Below are 19393 nucleotides of genomic sequence, written 5' to 3'. Positions count from 1 at the left end.
GAGAAAAGAAGGAAATCCATGCCAGATTGAGGAGAGAAGCATTTAAAATCAGTTGGAATCCTGATGGCTTCTCAAATAACCTGTCAACTCAGAGCATTGTGATTCTCAGAGCAGTAGGTAGCTTACAGAAGTTTAGGTTGCTAATTTCCCTTTTTGTTTTTCCCCAAGGATCCATTCTACTTAAGTATACAAACCCAAGATTTTACAGGTACAGTTAAAGAGGCTATCATGAAAGATTAAGTTTATTATCATTGATGTGTTTGGTTAAGGTCTCAAGAACAAAATAAAAATGTTCCTGAATGGAAGCTGCTTCCCCCCAATTTTTTTTCTTTGTAAAAGAATTTTAAAAATAAACTTATAAACCCCATAGTAAATATTGCTCAGCTGCTGCAACAAACCAAACATAGCACAATACCTGGCCTTTTGTTATTTTTAAAATGCACTGGCTTCTTCATCACTAATAATGACTATTTTGGCATTTATCAACAAAATATGCATAGAAAAGTGAGGTGAGCTTGATTGAAATAGTCACTGAGTAAAGAAACTTTCAGGCAGCTTTACTGGTGACATCCTAAAATAAACCTATTGAAAACAAGAATACTTGGCTGAACATAATTAATCACGAACAAAGTCTCTAATATTCCACGTTCCAGGGCAAAAAGCTTTGATCCTTGCTGGAGACAGGGCATTGAGGAGCAGATTGTTGGACAGACCTCTCATGGTAATTCCTGTGTAGCCACAGTCTAAACACAGACCCTGGAACAACTCATTGCACCTACACAGACCTCACAAAATGCTCAGCTAAATATCTCCCTGTAAGCAAATAGGGGAATAACTAACAACAAGGATATCCTGTGACCAGCATAAACCTATTTTGTAATGTGCTTTCCTCCTAGTTCATCAGCAGAAGCAATGTGATTTTTCTAGGAGTTTTTTAAACTTTCCAGCAGTAATGCTGTATTTTCTGTGGAGTGCCAGGGTGATAGGAGAAGATCCTTGTGGAGATAACCACCCCTGAGAGCACCATGTGCACAGTAGCCAGCATTGCACAGCCAGGTGTGATTTTCACCTTTGCACCTAAAGTACAACTCTTCAGGTTGAGGCCTTCACACCATTTTATCTTTGTTTTTATTCCATTTAAAATTATATATCCAAAACCATAATGAATGAACATCTATGAGCAAAGTTAGATTAATATCCAGTAATAAAGTCATAGTAAGACTCTGAATGCAGAACTACATGATCTGTTAAGTTTTTGAATACATATATGACATTATCAACTGGTTGTATAATCCATAATTTATGCCAGAATTAATCTGACTCTAAGAGCAGTCTAGCTGACCATAGAAAAAATATGGCTCAATAATCTGGATAGTGATTGTACAATTATATACTTTAAAGAACATGGTAAGAATACTCTTCTGGGCTTGCTGTGTTTTGAGAGTGATCATCAAACATATTCACAGACTGTGGCAAAACCATCTCAGGACCTTTCCTATCCTATAGCTCCACATGCTACCAGTGTATGTTAATTTATTGAGTTGTATAGGTAAGTGTTCTGATTTTCATTTTTATCTTCAAGATAAAAATTGCATTTCTCCATCACAGAGAAATTTCTTTTTCGTGTTTAAAATAAATTCTAGTATTCTTCCTTTGAAGTATCCTCTAGAAGTTTCTGCTAATCTTTCTGTAATTTTTTTTTGGTGCTAAATCATTTTGTTTCTTATTCCAAACAGAAGTAACACCAGAAGAAACTGTTTCTCCAGGAGAATTATCCTGGTTTATATTTAGCCTGGATTGACCTATTTCACTGTGCAGTCACATGCACACCCTTCTACCTGGCCTCATCCTCCCTGTGAGCTGCTCAGTGTTCCTGTGGTCACAGAATGCAATTTGCGTGCAAGAACCTCTGATGAAAGACAGCAGGCAGAGATTTTATGTCTGATTCAATAGGAAACAAACAAAAAAAATCAAGTAGGAAAAGCACATGACACTAAAATACACAAATTAAGTCGCTGTATTCCTGCCAACCAAGCTGAGAGAACACACTTTGTAATTCCCAGGGATAGTAGGGATATGGGTAACTCAGAATTCACAAAGAAATGCAGCTGGAATTCACCTGGAAATCACACCAGTCACAGCCCCCAGCTCACACTGCCTAAGGGATTGGCTTTCTAGCCTTCCTAGTACCAGCACCTGAAAACAGGTTTTGCTTTGTAGCTGTTCTGTCATATCTGGGCTTCTCAGGCATATTTAAATCAAAACTACCCTTCCCCTTGGTTTGGTTGGTGCTTTTTTAGGGTTTTATGACTGTTCATTGACATCCAGGACTGCCTTTCCCAAGAGCAGAAAATGTAGCATCTCTAACTATACAGCTCCCATAGATACAAAGTTAACAATTATCTGAAAATGTATGGAAAAAAAACATGTAAGAGATCCAATTCAAATTGTAGAATTGTAGAATTAAAATTCTACAATTCAGTTAATTCTGTCTCAAAGCAAACATTAAAATAGTAAGAATCTAGAAAGATGGGTGTTTCATTCCTCTGAAACAAGGTTTTTGTATCACCTGAAGACTATAGCCCTCAAGCGTAGACAATCTGTTCTCAGTTCATTTTAGAAGACAAAACCTCAAAAGAACAATTTTGAGTTTCAGAAAGATTTACAGTACTCTGTAAATATGTACTTCATACATTTCATCATCATGACAACTGATAGAAAGTTATTGTCAAGCAAACATTATTTCAGGATACAAAGACACTGCTATACCATTATGTACAAAATATATTTAATATTTGTTTTCAAATTTCCTACTATTTTTCCTTGCTTTCTTCTGGTGAGCCTGTTTGATCATTGGTGTGTTTCCAGACAGCTGTCACCCCACTCTGGCAACCTCCCTGGTTTTGAATCTGTGGTGCAATTTACAGGTTTGCTATTCATGCCTGTAATATATTACCTGTCTCTGTAGATGAGAACGATTTCATCTTACCCCCCATAAAGGCTGTGGGAACTCATATAAAGAGGACAGTACAAATAATCTTTATCCATTATTATTTATTCTCTACAATACTTCATTAGAGGATAGAGTTCAATTATTTACACTCAGAAATTATTATATAGGTAGGAGGCAACCAAGTGTAATATAAAGAATTGGTCTGACGTCTCTGCACTGTAGGTCAAAAGAGGTCTCCTGCTTTAAGGAAATAAATTAACCAAAAAAAACCCCAACAAAACAACATGTAGTTTCTGAATACAAACAGAAAACAGCACTAATAGTCAGTGAAGACTGCAGAGGTTTGTTAATGTACTATGAAAACAAATTATTCTGTGCAAAGGTTAAAATGAACTCTTAGATTTCCTTACAGATTTTTTTTTTTGTTCTGATAAATTGTAGATATGTGATATTTTGACATAACATTCCCAAACCGAAATGGCTTCAGTTGAGATTGACTGTTGAACAACATGAAAAAAAAATTAAGAACCTCACAGTGGAAACATTTCAACACTGACAGACTCCAGTGATCAAAGACATTCTCCTGTAGTTACCATAAAACAAAGACATTTCATCATTGCAGTGAGATTATTCATCAGTTGTGGTTATCATGAGAATAAGCCCTTCTAGACCAAAAGGCACTTGCTTCTAAGGATGAGTTAATCCAGATCAAACCTCGTAACAGTTGCTTTGAGGAGTGGTTCTAACCAGCTGACCCAGCCAAGCAAACACAGAGAAAATTTCACATCAATTGGCCACTGATTTTGGTTGTCTCCATCCTGAGGCAATTCCAACTGCAGTTTGTGCCCACTTCACCTCTTTCATCCTTATGCATAGCTGCCACGTAATGATCTAGAAACGGGATTATTTCCTGAGACCACCTGTCCTTCTCATACATTTCTCTGAGCTGACTTAGCTATTGACACAGTTTTCAACTGATTTTATAGCTGGACCCTTATGGGACTAAAGCTGAGAGGGTCTGTTCCTTAGGCAGCAGACCAGTGTTTCTGATCTGCCAGCTTCTCTTCTCACTGCAACAAGACAAGAACACAGTACATATTTAGAGGCATTTATGTTTTGTTTGTGTTTTTTTAAACAGACTGAGTGGGGAAATAGAAGTGGGAGAGGACAAGACTTCCCCAGTCCCAAACCACCTGTCCCACTTCAGGCTTAAACCAACCAAGTTACTCAATCCTAAAATTCTGTTCTTTAAAAAAATGACAACTAACCCTCCCCACCCCACCCTTTAGTCATCCCCTAGTCAAAGAAACTGAAATCAGGAAAACACTATACACTGTTGAAGACACAGAACAGGGCAAACACCTGAAAAAGAAACAGTATAGTTGAAAAGCCTGGCACTGTATGCCTGCATGACCAGTCTCACCGAGCGTGCTCAGGGGTGAAGTTTTAGCACCATTTTTTTGCCTTTTTTTTAAACCTTTTAGAAATTAAATTCTAACATAGAACACTTGAACAGTAATGAGTGTAGCCCTATGTATCATACTGTTTGACAGCTGAAAGGTGAGTGGTATGCCTGGAGCTGACCCCACCCTCCCCCATCACTACACGGCACCTGGGGGAGCAACTACAAACTGGAGTGGTTTGGAATGAGACTCATTTATTCTCAGCAGCAGGAAGTCACAAAACAATCCTTTCATCTTCAATTCTTTCCAACAACATCACAAGGGAAAAGTGGCAATTTGTAGGCATGACCCCAATACAGAAGGAAAGCTGGGTCAATATTGCACCATTATCCAGAGGCATTCCCCTCACATCTCTCTCCTCCATACACCAACATGAAGCAAAATGGCACAAGCTGTGCCTTGCTTCCTTAGGACCAGGAGCAGCACCCTGCAGTTCTCAGTTCCTACCAGCCCTATTCCCTGCCTCACCACAGCATAATTTCAGGCTTCAAACACCAGCCAATTACAACACATGAGCAGGCTCAGAAGATGTGTGCAACCAAACAGCCATGACTCTGCTATGCACTTGTGTTCTCCTCCCCAATCATTAGTGACCCTCCAGAAGCTTGGAAAACCAACCAACCAACCCTACCCCAAATTGTATTCTGAAGTCCAGTTATCTCATTGAAAGAGTGCCATAATTTAGAGTTTATGACATCCCTCAATGATGCTGCAGAATACAACTGATAACTTTCTTTCAGAAAAGATGATTCCTTGTGATCATCAACCACCATGGGAGAAGAAATACAGAATGCACATGAGTTTCATGCCATTTGGGTAATACAGATTTCCCCACTCACTGCCTGCATGTGGCAATGACTAAGCTGAGTAAGATAAATCTTACCAGCAAAACTGAGCAGCACCATTCCATAGGCCTGGAATGAACTGGAACAACCACAGCCCCAAAGACCAGCAGTCATACCGGCCAAAGTGGCTGTTCTATCAAAAGGAAGGTCCCCAAGACTGTTAGCTTAAATTAAAACAAATTTCAATCACTGGTCTCACTTGTACAACTACAGCCAATGCTCTGCCAACCCCTCCCCAGCCCTAATCCTATCTCTTACAAATATTTGGAAACAAAATTTGGTCAAAACAAAGACTGTCCAGGGACACTCGAGGATCCTTTCCTCTGCGTACACAGCACGTGTCATGTCACTCTTACAGGCAAAACACCATTGTATTTCACAGCAGGCTTCATCACCAAGAATCCGACCTCCCAAGGATCTGAGCCTTAAAGCCTTCAAGGGTTTATTTAAATAATGGATTAATTTTTGACATATTTTCTGTCCATGAGGATGGGGTGCTATCCAGGTGTTCAACCCTCCCCAATATCATGATGTCCGCCTGTGATGCGTGGGGACTGCAATCAGCTCTCAGTACACAACAGATACCAGAGGTTAAAAAAAAATTAAAAAGAACCTAAAAAATGTTTTGTTGGACTCCGTTGCCCAGGCTGCCAGGGGAATGCTCCTACTTGATCTGGGGGGCTTCCATAACAAACAGCTCCAGTTTCCAGAGCGTCAGTAACACCCAGGAACAGATCGGTCCGAAGCAGCACTTTCACTCCTAAAGGTCTTCTGCACCTGACGACAGTTCGTAGGCATGGAGCCCCAATCCAACTGAACCCCCGCTGGGAGGGAAGGCTGAGATAAGGCTTGGGCCCCTGAAGTCCTGTCACGCTCTCACCCTCCCCCCAGGTCAGTGGGAAGGCAGACTTGGCAACGGAAGCTAGCATCATAAAATGGTGCAGTAATAGAAGTAACTGGACCAGGAAGAGGAGGCGTCTGCCCCGATGATGTCATAGCCATTGGCAGCAACTGGGGAGTGGGACTGGTCATGCAGCCGTGTGTCAGGAGTAATGATTGTAGAGGGGGGGGGCATGAAGGGTGCCATTCTGGAAACAATGCTGGCGGGAGGCCATGTACTCTGCATAACTGATTGTCACCTTCTCACTGCGGTACCTGCGGGAACAGGCAGAGACACAACGTCAGGCTGCGCAACGCGGAGCATCGCATCTGCGTTCCCCCCGACGAAGGCAGCAATGATGAGTCTCACTCCATGTTCTCAGAAGGCTCATTTATTACTTTATCATACTATCTTACATTAAAGAATACTATACTAAACTATACTAAAGAATACAGAAAGGATACTTACAGAATGCTAAAAAGATAATAATGAAAACTCGTGACTCTTTCCAGAGTCTTGACACAGATACTAAACTGTGGCTCATCTGTCTTCAGAAGGTTTGTATTGAAATCATATTCCCACTGCTGGATATCAATCCCACTACAGGTTAGTTTGTTAAGTCAAATAATTAGGCAGGCAACATAAAAGACAGATGTTATTGTCAGCCTGCAAATACACAAAACTGGTTAAAATGCCTAAAAGCTTGGCACTGATTGGCCAAAGAGTGAAAACAACTCACAGCAGAATCCAATGAAACAATCACCTGTGGGTAAACAATCTCCAAATACATTCCACATGAGCAAAACACAGGAGAATCAAATGAGATAATAATTGTTTTCATTTTCCTCTGAGGCTTCTCAGCATCCCAGGAGAAAAATCCTGGGTGAAGGGATTTTTCAGAAAATGTGAAAATGCAGGGACTCGTCATAAAACATTCACCCAGCTCACAGCCAGTGATGGCCAAGAGGAACCCACTGGTATGAATAACCCATGTGAGCTTGAATTAGCTCCAGGGTCCTGAAAGATGAGTCCTACTCAAGGTGATGATAATTAAAGGGATGCCTGAAGCAGCACACAGGAAATAAATGATTGGTTTGTATTCTTTTTTATCCACAAACTGCATGAAAATTTTGCTGGAAGAAGATTCAACTACAGTGATTAAATAATCAGTATTTCACTATTACTTACTTTTGTGGTTATTTCCACAATTGAAAATGTAGTGAAAGAAATGGAGAGGTGGGTAAAGAGAGGTTTATTACAGCACATACATGACTTGGTCCATATTGTACAATAAGAATTCACAAAACGTGAAGTTTCTTTGGAGAGACTGGTGTCCTCCAAGTTCTTCTAAAGCATGCTAAACAACAGCCAGCTACAAAGTGGTTGAGTTGCACTAAGACCACATTATGTGAGATTTTAATGCAAACCCTCATCCTGACATCTCCTGTTAAAGAAAACTCTGCACACTCACCTCATTTCTCTAGAGGTAAAGAATGACCTGATAATTTAGTGTTTCTATAGAAAACCACAAAGTCCCAATTTTTACTACCATAAAGGGGGCAGAAACCAATAGGACAGCTGGGGATATAGAAAAGCAAGCAAATTCTGAAAACCAGCCAAATTTGAGTGCGGTTTGGTTTTAAGACAGGTGCCACCTACTAATAGCTACAGCATTCACAGATGAGCACACTGAGAAAAGGAAGTTGATTGAAAAGATGCAAAAAACAAATCAACCTTTTTAACTCTCAAAGGCTCTGCTCCTGGTCTTTCACATATATAGTAAAATTAAAAGCAGTGGCACTTAGAAAAATGCCAACTTTGATCCTGTATGGACCAAGCACTCCATGTACACCACATGCCCAACACATGACATTTGTGATTTGCTCTTTCACACTACATCTCCTCTGGAAGAGGCATAAAGACTTACATCAAGCACAAATATTTAAATCACCCAGAATACACTATAAAGTAAAATTAAAAGACAATAAATATATCTGCTTACCTGGTAAGTTTAATTGTTTTCCTAAAATCATTGGTAATGGGAGCCTTAAAGCCACCTTTCCTGAGTAAGGAGTCTATGGTCTGGATCTGATCCCAGTCTATTGAAAAATAGAAGCAAGGCAAATTTTTCAATATAAAAAATATTTCAAAACTACAAGAGATGCATTAAAAGGACTCTAGAAAAACAAACAACTAAACAAACTCTGAGCTTTAGAAATCCTAGTGTTGAGCTGGACATACATGGCCTGATGCATGCACACTATCTGCACATGCCTACCCCTTAAAATTCATACTGGAGCTGATCTATGAAAGAGCAATTCCATTTTCCATTCCATGTCTTCTTATAAAGGTCTGTGCCTTGCTACTGTTGCAGGGACCCCAAATTTTTTCATCATGTGCCACTTAGCTCCCTTGAAAAGAAGATAACACTAATTTCTTTACACAGACAAATTGGGATTGGTGCTCTAGTGATGGCACAGTGCACTGCCATGTGAGAGATCAGAGTTAAAATTCCTACCTTAGTCTTTTGCCCCAGAGCCAGGAGGATGCGACCACTCCACTCTGCTAGGTGGAGGAAAGGAGGAGGCAATATTTTGAGCAGTTACCATGGTGAGCACTACTCTATTTGAGTGGGAAGTGTGCTCCAGAGGGGCTGTGTTTCTAGCCCTCCTCTGGAGGATGCTACTTTAGCAAGAATGAGGAGGAAAGTGACTCTCCTGTTGGTGCTGTGCAGCGTGCAGTTATCCTAGTTGGTGGGAGAAACATAGAAGAGGAAAGATGCAATGCTGAATGCAGCTGGAAGATCCATAACTTTGAGATCCTCTATTTCTTCAGCCCTAAAACATTCTGGCACTAAAATACAGCTGTGCAAAGATATGGGATGAGAGACAGGCCAGATGAAAACCCAGCAGCAACTGTACCAGGTGTCAATTGTCCGGATTAAGCCTGGTGGTTCCATGGCACCACTGTGAGGACAGCATTGTATTCCAAGCCCCAAATTGATAGATTGTTACCCAATTCTGTGACACAAAGCGCTGACATGTTTGGCTGCCATCTCAAACCCACCTTGTTCCTTAGCAACCTCAGGTAAATACGTGGCTGTGCGTTTGACACCTTTCTCGTTGATGAACTCTATTCTGATCCCATGGATTCCAACCTAGAGATGGAAATGAACAGCCAGATAAGAGGTGTTTGCTAGCACTGAGCCCATGACTGAGTTGTCATTCCCACAACTCTGTGCATCTCTCTCTGCACAGTTGGCTTTTGCCTGGGTAAGGTCATTCTCTCCCCACTCTCTGCTCTTGCCTGGCAGGTCTCACGAGGAGCTCTCAGCTACCCTTCCCAGACAAGCCTCACCAGTGGCCCTGCCACTTCTCCTGAGCTAAGTCTTGTCAGTTTTCCACCTCTTGTGTCAGGCAAGAGAGATAAAATCTCTGCATGCAAGAATGATGCCTAAAATTACCTGACTATGAAGTCCATATATATATATTCTTCTTGAATGAAATACACTTCAATGTACAAGGTCCTAAAAACCATTCATACCTTTGGTCTTAACTACTTTTTATTTCCAGTTCCTATCCACACCATCAAAATACTTCCCAGGTTTTTATACAGGTATTTACACCCATTTTCTACTGGGCCAAGTCCATGAACGACCTTCATGTTTCTCTATTCCCATTCAGATTCCCCCCAGCCAAAAGCAAATATTATTGCTGGGCCATCCTCTTCCTTCCTTCCTTCCTTCTAGTTTTCCAGCCCCATTTCTGCTATTCCCAGACTCTTCTATCCCCATCCACCCCTGTAAGGAAGGAGATACATCACCATGTACTAACCCGAACCCGAATGGAACGAGAGAGTGATGCAGAGTTCCAAATGCACCTGTTCTCACCTCCCAGTCCAGGTAGTCACTGGCATCCTCAAAGTTAGTGAGGAGGGAGACAGAGCAGAAGAGTTTGGGCAGCTCCTCGCGGGTCAGGGGGGGAAATCGGCTGTCCTTAAGTGCACTAAAGGGAACAGAAGATACATCACCCAATACAAGCACCAAAATAAAGTGTCAGATGCTCAGTTATTCCACTTTTGATTATGCCTGCATGAAACATGCTTCTCTGCTACTGCAGAGAAAGTGATTTGCATCTCTCCCTAATCTAATGAACTGTAATACCAGTGGCAAGCCTCCTGATGCTGTCCAATGCCTACTGCAGGCTGAGAGAAATTATGTGCTACAGATGTCAATACTGTAGGCATGCAAGACAGATTTGACAGTAGCCTTAAAATACCAACTGCAACTCACCTTTTACAAAGATGTTCCACTACATCCTGGTACATCACTTCACTGTAACTCTCAGACACTCAGGTATAGTTCATTATGAAGCATATTACATTGAACTACATTGATCCAACATCCTAACCCTGAATCCTTACAGTGAATGAACTAAATTCATATTAATTTCATAATTATTTCACTTTTGACAGTTACCTGGTTAATGTGTATTCCCTGAGTCCTGAGTGAAGATTCATGGCTGAAAAGGTCCCGATGCAGCCACGAAGCCGCTTGTCTCGCCCCGTCTTCCACGTCACAAAGAGTGGACTGAAAAGGCAAAAAAAGAAACAAACCCTCCAGCCTCTACAGGTATTTGGTTGCTAAGGGGAGAAAACAAAGGTATGAAGAGCCCCATGCCTTTGCTTTCTGCCCCTGCAGTAAACCCCAGCAGGCAGGTTTGCTCACCTGCTATCTAGCAAGAACAAAATCATGCCCACACCCCCTACAAGCAAGCCCCAGCACTTCCCTCCACCCTGTCAGCACACTCCATCCTCCCCAGCAGGACTCTGAAATCCTCCATGGACACATTCCTAGCCAGATCTGCTGTCTTCTAATGACTGAAATGGTTATTTGATCCCACTGACTACCTGTCAGTATTGGCCTCACTTTGTAGCCCCACTAGTTTCCAGCATAGGTCATACAGAAATTCATATAGATGATGCACGTTAGTCTTTATACTACCACTTCTATAAATCAGATTTGGAGTAAAACCTTTTCTTTTTTGCTTTTTAAGGAATGAAAAGAAATCCAGATTATCTTTTTCCTCCCTGTTATTTCCATGAGGGTCTGACTTCTGGGTCCATCCCAAAGGCTCAATCAGTTTATTTCCACATCTTTTGCTAACCTTACATTTGATTTGTATTTACACACATTTTTTCCTGTTGAACACATATCTAAATCACTATTGTTCCTACTCAAAATCACCTGGATTTCCACTTTCCTGACTACCATCACAAATTTACAGGCACAACAGTAGATTCTCAAACTCAGCAGGCTCATTTCAAGCTGTTAAACTACACCTCCTGATTTGGCATTAAAGAATAACAACTTCAGAATAACAGAGCTCTACAAAGAGATAAACAGGTAAAGATGACTGTGAACATTAAATACAGATAAATTAACTTCTAGAGGAGTGAGTGAAATTGCAAAGAGCTGTAGAGAGGAGCACTAAAAGACAGTGGTGGTTGCAGCTCTACAAGAATGTCCAAACATCTGCAAAATTCTGTAAGACAACTGATAATGCTGACCTAATTATAAAAACAGGATGAGTGATTCTGTGCCTTGTTCAGAGAACTGAATGCAAGACATCAGTCTCTGGATTTCTACTGAACTTTAAGTAATATGATCTATGATTTTCTGAGATTAAAAAAACATTGATAGGAGATTTAAACCATCAAAACTGTTTTGACAACATAGCTCAGACACTTACTTTCCTCAAACTCTTGAAGCTTTTGTGAGCAATGCACCTCTGCAGCAAACCTTACAAAAATACTAAGATTTCTGTTCAGACAACAAATCCAGCATGGAATGTGGATGATTTCTCAAACACAGCAACAGAACTTCTCAAGTCTACGTGGTGAGAACATAATTTAAACTGCGGTAATAAATCAATGCCCAGTGAGGTTCCTCAGAGCAACAATGGAATTAAATCCATCACAGCATAAATTCATCACTCAGGATTTAAATACCAGCTGTGACCAAAAGCAAAAGCACTGCCCAAAAGAGCAATTAGCCCTTGAGTGATAATTGTGAAGGACTTTGCCCACAGAGGAAGTGGAAACATCCTTCCACACCCAACAACAACCTCCTGGCTGGCTTGACCAAGACAGGGCATTTGTTGTTCTAGTTTTCCAGTAACACTTCAAGACACTTACAGGATATAATTTTTCTGCATTTTCATCTATCTATTATATGTTGAAAGAGCAAACAGAAAAAGAGTGTAAGAAAATACATTAGAAAACAAAAAAAGACACTAAACTTACATAGGAGATCTCTGAGAAATACTACTGTCACAAGTTCAGTGGAAATTTACCCTAATCTAATAAAAATTTTGTCAGTCCACGTTACACTCACCCCAAAGAGAAAAGGCAAGGGAAAACATAAACCAAATCACTCACAGAATACAAATCTAAGTAAATTCCCCTTCAATTCAAATTGCAGGTTCACATTTTCAATTTATCTCTTTTCCCTTCCAAAGGGAAAAAAATCCCAGAACCCATCTTTGCACTGAGCTGCAGCACAGCTTTATGCATCTATAATAGAAGAGATATTATCAGAGGGGAGAGGATAATTGCATTCAGAAGGCTGTATATTTTAAAATACCTTAAAGCACATTTAAAACCATTTTTCATTGTGGTCAGAACAACTGAGGCATAAAAAAAAGATATGGTTCTGTACACATAGATAAAATTTCACTATTTTCACTGCAGAGAAGATGATGTTTCTGTCTCTGAAGAATAAATGCACTCAGCAAATTGCAGGTGCAGCTGACAATAAGGCCATTGTTCCAGAGCCCCTCCTTGAAAAGTGTTATTTCCCAGATGTACTGAGAAAAGTCACAACAATCTTTTGTCCATGTTCACCCAAGAGCATTTACTGGTACTTTGCAGCCATATCCTCAGCAGATTATGTCAACTCTTCCTTCCCCAGCCACAACATCCCACTTTATATATGTTTGATGAGGGTTTTTAGGCTGAGAGGAACTAAAACTAACAGCAACTAAAAATTAGCTTCATCAATTACAACTACAAAGGGAATTTTAAAGTAGCAAAATACAGTTTGTTTGAATCAGGCTTTAGCTTGTGCTAGGGAAAAACCTCTTACAGAACAGATCTTATGATGCAAATCTCCTATTATTTGTCTTGTATGGCAACTAGAAACTTCCATGGTATAGTTCTAGCACCAGTTTGTAATACCTACTATTAAAAAATCAGACTGAAGTACAAAAGTGGAAAAAGTAACCAATCAACTACTTGCATAGGTTCCAAACTGCAACTACTTGCAGTAACCTGAATAATAAAGGGGATATTTCCTTCCTTTGCCAAGTTAATTCAGACATAATTACAGGTCTTGCAATGCCACCATCTCTCCATTGATCTGTGACCCTCACTGCTAACACTGGAATAAGGGAACTTTACTTCAGGTGTCTACCAGCTCCATAATTCCCATCAAGAGAGGTGTCCATGTGCATGTCCCCCCAGGCTGGTGACTGAAATTCATGTGGTTTTCAATCCATAACCCTGGAACTTGCATGTTATTACACTGGTTATGCCAAATCCTGAGCTTCACACCTGCTTTTAGCTTTACTTTAAACTTCAGCAGTTTAAAAACCACTGTGATTTTCTATTCAATCAACAGTCTCTTCTCTGTCTGTGCAGAGAGACTCCTGGTATAAACCTTTGTTTTGTCCAAAGATCTCTTATATTGACATTAATTATGTCGCAAAAGGCTACAATGCAAATTATTTCTGTACTTTCACTTTGCTTGCTCTTGTATTTGATAACATTTGGCTTAAAGTTCGTTACAAGACTATCTCAAGTGGGGCAGTTCCTCCTTGTGTGCTGCTCTCCAAGAGAGCAAACCCTGGGGTACATCCATTTCCTGGGAGCAACAGAATAAATGCTGAAACACCTGAAAATCCAGGTAAGCATTTGCTGACAGAGGAAGAGAAGGGAAGGGCTGGTTATGCTTTGCTGGTGTGCTGATCCAAAAGACTTATAATCATGAGCACTGAAAAAACCAGTGAACAATTTTTAACTTTTCAAATCTGAAAAATTCAACCAGCTGCTATTCCCCAAAGGACATCCTTTTTGATACTAGTCAACAAAAAAAGCAACAAAATCCAGCCAGAAATCTCCTCTGACACCAAAAGAATGCAGCTCTATAAAACCATCTCTCTTACCGGCTTAACAGAGCAACAGCAAATAACCCTTTGCACCCTGAGTGACAAACAGCAGCAGACTGACACCAAATGTGCTAAGGAGACCCCACTCAGTGTAGGTATCAATACCAGAAATTTCAGCCTGGGGAGTCCCTAGAACTGTTTGATATCCAAGTCCAGAGCATTTCTGTGTCCATTTGTATTTACAGTATTAAACAGCTCACTCTGCAGCAGCATTCAGAACATGTATCCATAATCCAGCTGGAATAATAACTGCAAGGAAGCACAACCTACATCCACCCTGACAGCAGAAAGGTGGGCACACACTGACTGCACAGAAAGGAAGTCCTTGACCTGCTTAAGCCATTGTTCTTTACATCAATTTAAAATTCATTAGCTTAAATTAAGGATGTCAGCAACTTTTTATTTTATCTATTGTTCTGGAGGAGGCCCCGGAGGAGTGTCAGAAGGTCCATCTGTCACTGATCTTTCCCCTATAATTCTTTTAACAAACATTTTAACAGCATTAACATTTCTACAGCTACACAGTCAACCTTCAGACAAACATCAATTAAATCTCACCAAAGTGAAACAGCTTCATAAATCCTTCTCCTCACTTCTGCTCACACACATCTCCTTTCCTCCTAACCTTGGGACCGTCCTTGAAAATTAACTCTCTTGACAGTGCTGGCCTCATGGTTGGACTCAAAGGTTTTTCCAACCTAAATGATTCTAGGATTTTTCCCCACATTGCCCAGCTAGTGCTGTCTCCCTAACACATCTTCTATAACTGGTAATTTTTAGATTCCCCTCCCTGCTAAACCCATTCACTTAGACAGCTGAAAACTTCCTTGAGAGTCCTTGTCCAACTCTCACCAGCCCAACATTTGTTTCAGGATGAGCTGGAAACTTGTTCCAACTTCAACTTCCTGATTTATTCCCTTTCTGTTTACTTTGCAGGAGGAAGTCTTTTCCCCTCTCCAAGTCAGTGTCTCACATTAGAAGCTGGAGCTTCTTCAAATTAATGATATTATTTGTTTTTTAGTACAGTTTTGTAGGTGGGACCACTCAGTTAATTTTTACTGAGGAATCTACTGACAAAGAAGGGGGCAAACATTACCAGAACATTTCCATGAAGTGGGTTTGCACTCCTGCACAAAGAACACAGTGCCTCATGGAACTCACCAGCCTGTGAGCTGAAGAAGCACCACACCTCTTCACACTTGGCCTAGCCCTTTCTGTCTCCAAGGACACTCTTTAAAGCTCACTCACCTCCACCAACAAACAGCACTTCAATCTTTTGTACACTTAGAGAGCATCCTTTTGTTCCCAGCAGACAAAGCAAGCAGCAGAATGTTCCCCTTTCACCCTGCACACCCCTCTCCCCACTCCCAGAGGAAACCCTTCATTCACCCTTCCCCAGGCACACCCCAGCTCGGGGAGCTTTGCTGTACTCACTAGGGGTCATTGGTGAATCGAGGAAGCCGTGGCTGAGGGAACCCGTAGAGATGACAGTAGAGCACATCAAAGCAGTAGCAGCACATCTCTGCTGTCACCACCAGGTTCTTGGTGCTGTTGGCAGTTCCATTGGGCCGAGTAAGGGGGCTCAGAGCTCCTGAAGTGGGATTCATTCGAGTAATTGGGGAATTTCCTGGGCCCAAAGTCAAGTCAGATACGTTCTCCCTTCCATTATTCCCATCTGTGTGCTGGTGGTTCTGAAGAGGACCTGAACTGGAGCTTGGTGCAGTTGTGGTCTGATTCCCATGACTGTGCGTTCCACTCCCAGACAATTTGGGCTTCTTCACCCCACAACAGCCAGCTGCCAGCTTGGGCTCAAGTGGAGGAACACAGCGTCTCTTTCCCATCCTGCTTCAAAACTCGCTGCCTGGAGCACTGCAGAACCCTGGCATGGAGGGTGGGGAGGGGGAAAAGCATTACACACAGAGTTACAGGTGGAAAACCAACAGCTGCTTCCTTGCTTCTGCTAAAACACAGGAAGAAAACCCTCCAAAGCACAGCAGTAAAGGCAGCTCAGCAGAATGGGTGTTTCACACATAGATGGGAGAGTATGGACACAACCTGCATGCAATCACACTTTAATAGGTGGCTCATCACAAAAAACTGTCACCAGACTTCCCATAAAAACTGTGGGAAAACTGAAGGAAACAATACTTGGGACTTCAGATACACCCTATCCCCTGCTTTTCCTGCTCACCCATTCCTCCTCAGTCAATGCCTGCACCAGTGGCAAAAAAGTGCATTTCCCTTCCCTGCTCCTTAGAGAGAGTGACAGCAGCCCCAAATGACACCTTTGGGGCTGGACTCCCAGGGGTGCTGCCCTTGATTTAGCACTGGCAACATCAAAGAGGAGCTAAAAGCACTGAAACCACCATTTTCTAAACGACAGACTATTTTCCAGACCACAGACTGGAATGTGTTTACTTTCTGGGTCTGGGTGAATGAATACAGCTCCCAAATAAACATGCAGGGGGGACAGGCAAGATGTGCACCACAGGAAGAGCTGAAGCCAGCACAGAAAGTGATAATAGCAGGAAACAGGCATGGTATAAAAAACCCAAGAACCCAGAGCAGTGTTTTGCCTGCAAAGATGAGAATATTAGCTCATGCAGCACAAGAAGGGGCGGAACAAACACAGGGAGGAAAGGCTGTGCAGGCAGAGATGAACAAACATGATAGGCGAGGATTACAGGTCAGTGGCAGGAGCTTAAACACCAACATCACTGTGAGATCTGAACATACAGGGGAGAGAAAACCAGGCTGTCAAATGGGGCTCAAAGCACGGGCAATGAGACACAGGGACACCACGGGGGGACTGAAGTCACACTCAGCAGCACCAGGGAACTGCTGTGACCACCAGAGCAGCCCTCCAACCCTCCCAAGCTGAGAGCACAAACAGGGCTGGGGGGTGAGGGGTGACACGCACTGAAATTCAGGTTGTGACAACTCCCTCCCTGCTCGGCACGTGCAAAGACAGCAAACTTTGTTCGTGAAGTTCCATCGGTCACAGCAGCAGCCACAGGACTCTGAACTGAACCAGAACTGATGGGAAGGGTGTTGAGGGGTGCACCTCGCATGCTCGCAGTGCTTGCTCTGCTTAGGAATCCTCACCGCAAGGTTTTACAAAGACCATTAGGAACAATTTACATGACCTAAGGAAAATGGTATTTTTTTCTTTGAGCTCTACTTTTGCAATAATAATAAAATAAAAAAAAAAAAAAAAAAAAAAAAACCAAAACCAAAAAGGAAGGAAACCAGGCAGAAGAAAAGCATAACTTTGCCAAAGCGACCGTGTAAATTCTTCACTGCCTATTAAAAGTAACCCGCTCTGGCTCTTTGAGGGTGCTGAGCCTTCCCCAGTTAGCACTGACGGCTCAGCCGCATTGGGGAAGATAAATCATTATTTATTTATCTGGAAGCACAACACTTGATTCAAGATCGGAGACGTGGCAGGGGGAAGCTTCCCTCTCTTCTCCCCCCCTCTGCAGCAGGGGCCTAACAAAGGCGGCCGCTCGGCTCCAGCCCCGCTTCCCGGGAGCGCCCGGCGGGCGGGCCGGGGGCACACGGGGGCACCGCGGCGGCGGGACGAGCCCCGGCTGCCGCACACAAACTTTGCGGGGTGTTCGGGGGATCCCGGGCGCCGCCGGGCCCGGCCCGGGGACACCCCGGGGACCCCCCGTGCCCCGGCCCGACCCTCCCGAGCGGCCCCGGGGCCGCCAGGGGGCGCCGCGGAGCGGGACCCCCCTGCGGCCTCCCCCAGCCCGGGGCGGGCGGGCCGGCGCACGGCGGGGCCCCCTCCACCCGCGCCTCCCTCACGGCCCCGGCGGGGTCACCCACCTCCTGCACCCGTCCCGGCTTCTCCTCCGCCTCAGCCCCGCCGCCGCCGCTGCTGCCCCGCAGCCTTCTGCCGCCTCATGGGGCCATGGGCCTGGGCGAGGCTCCCCGGAGAAGCGGGCCCGGCGGGCGGGGGAGCGGGCAAGGCCCGCCGCGGCCGGGGCTTCCCGGGGCGGCCGGAGGACCGGAGCGAGGCCGCGGGCAGGTCCGCCGCTATCCCGGCAGCCTCCTCCTCCTCCTCCTCCTCCCGGCCGTGAGGTAATGAGGGACGGACACTCATAGTCCGCCAACCTCCCGGCGGCGCCAACACGGCCAAGGCCCCAGGGCGGGCGCTCTGCCCCACGGAGAAACCATAGAGACGCGCGCTTCCGCGCCCTCCCCGTCACGTGAGCAGCTCACGTGCGGCGACAAACAGTTCCGGGGGCGGGGACGTCACTCGGCAGCAGCGCCGCGCTGCCATTGGCCAGCAGGGGCCATGACGACATTAGGGGGAGGGGCGCGAGGTGGGGAGCGTCCATTACGTGTCTGGAAGCGGGGGAGTCTCTGCACCCCTCGGTGCCCGCAGCGTTGGTGGGGCCCGGCGCTGTGAGGGCAGAGCGGGGCGGCGGCCGGGCCGGAGCGCTGAGGGAGCTCCCGGGACGGCTTTAATTATAGCCCCGTGTGTAACGGATTCAATTATAGCCGTGTGTAACGGATTTAGGGCAGGAGCCAAGATAGCACAACGGCACCAACGCAGAAATCAGTCTTTTAGTGTTTCCAACCGCCAACGGGTCACCCAGATCCTTCCGCCTCCGCCCTTCTTCACAGCACCATAAAAACCAAAGTAGAGAATTGGTTACTTCGTCAAGGGTTTAGGGATAGCTTGTAGAAATAGAGGCTTTCCTCTCTCATGCTGAGGGATTCTCTGGCAGTGCACAGTTTGGAGTCACTCGGAGGAGGGGACAAGGGTTGGGTTGTTGTGCCCGTATGAGGTGCATAAGGGATGGGATAGAGAAAAGCACAGCGCCCGTTCCCGATTCCCTTCTGACAACACCGGTGAAACACCTGGGCATGATGACGAGCAAGCTTTGCATAGCCCAGAGTACCCACACTGCACATCCAACCCCAACACACAAACTGGCTGAACCCTTTCAATACTGCAAAATGGAATATATATGCCATTTCTGATCCAAGCTTAAGCAATAAAGAAGAGATAAAAA

The 19393-nt window shown here is 43.7% G+C and overlaps 1 protein-coding gene across 1 annotated transcript; it reads right to left on the bottom strand.

The window, feature by feature from the left end:
* Positions 1-3075: 3075 nt before the first annotated feature.
* Positions 3076-18460, bottom strand: AMMECR1L (AMMECR1 like). The gene is made up of 7 exons (XM_058811975.1): positions 18198-18460; positions 15801-16245; positions 10619-10729; positions 10031-10145; positions 9208-9298; positions 8144-8240; positions 3076-6416 (listed from the first exon to the last, which is right to left on the bottom strand). Exons 2-7 carry the CDS (start codon positions 16205-16207, stop codon positions 6305-6307), a joined length of 933 nt encoding a protein of 310 aa, XP_058667958.1. The 5' UTR covers positions 16208-16245; positions 18198-18460; the 3' UTR covers positions 3076-6304.
* Between the last annotated feature and the right edge of the window lie 933 nt (positions 18461-19393).

Source organism: Ammospiza caudacuta, chromosome 11 (assembly GCF_027887145.1).
Source record: "Ammospiza caudacuta isolate bAmmCau1 chromosome 11, bAmmCau1.pri, whole genome shotgun sequence".
Lineage (NCBI taxonomy): Eukaryota > Metazoa > Chordata > Aves > Passeriformes > Passerellidae > Ammospiza > Ammospiza caudacuta.
This window is presented reverse-complemented; position numbering and strand designations above follow the sequence as displayed.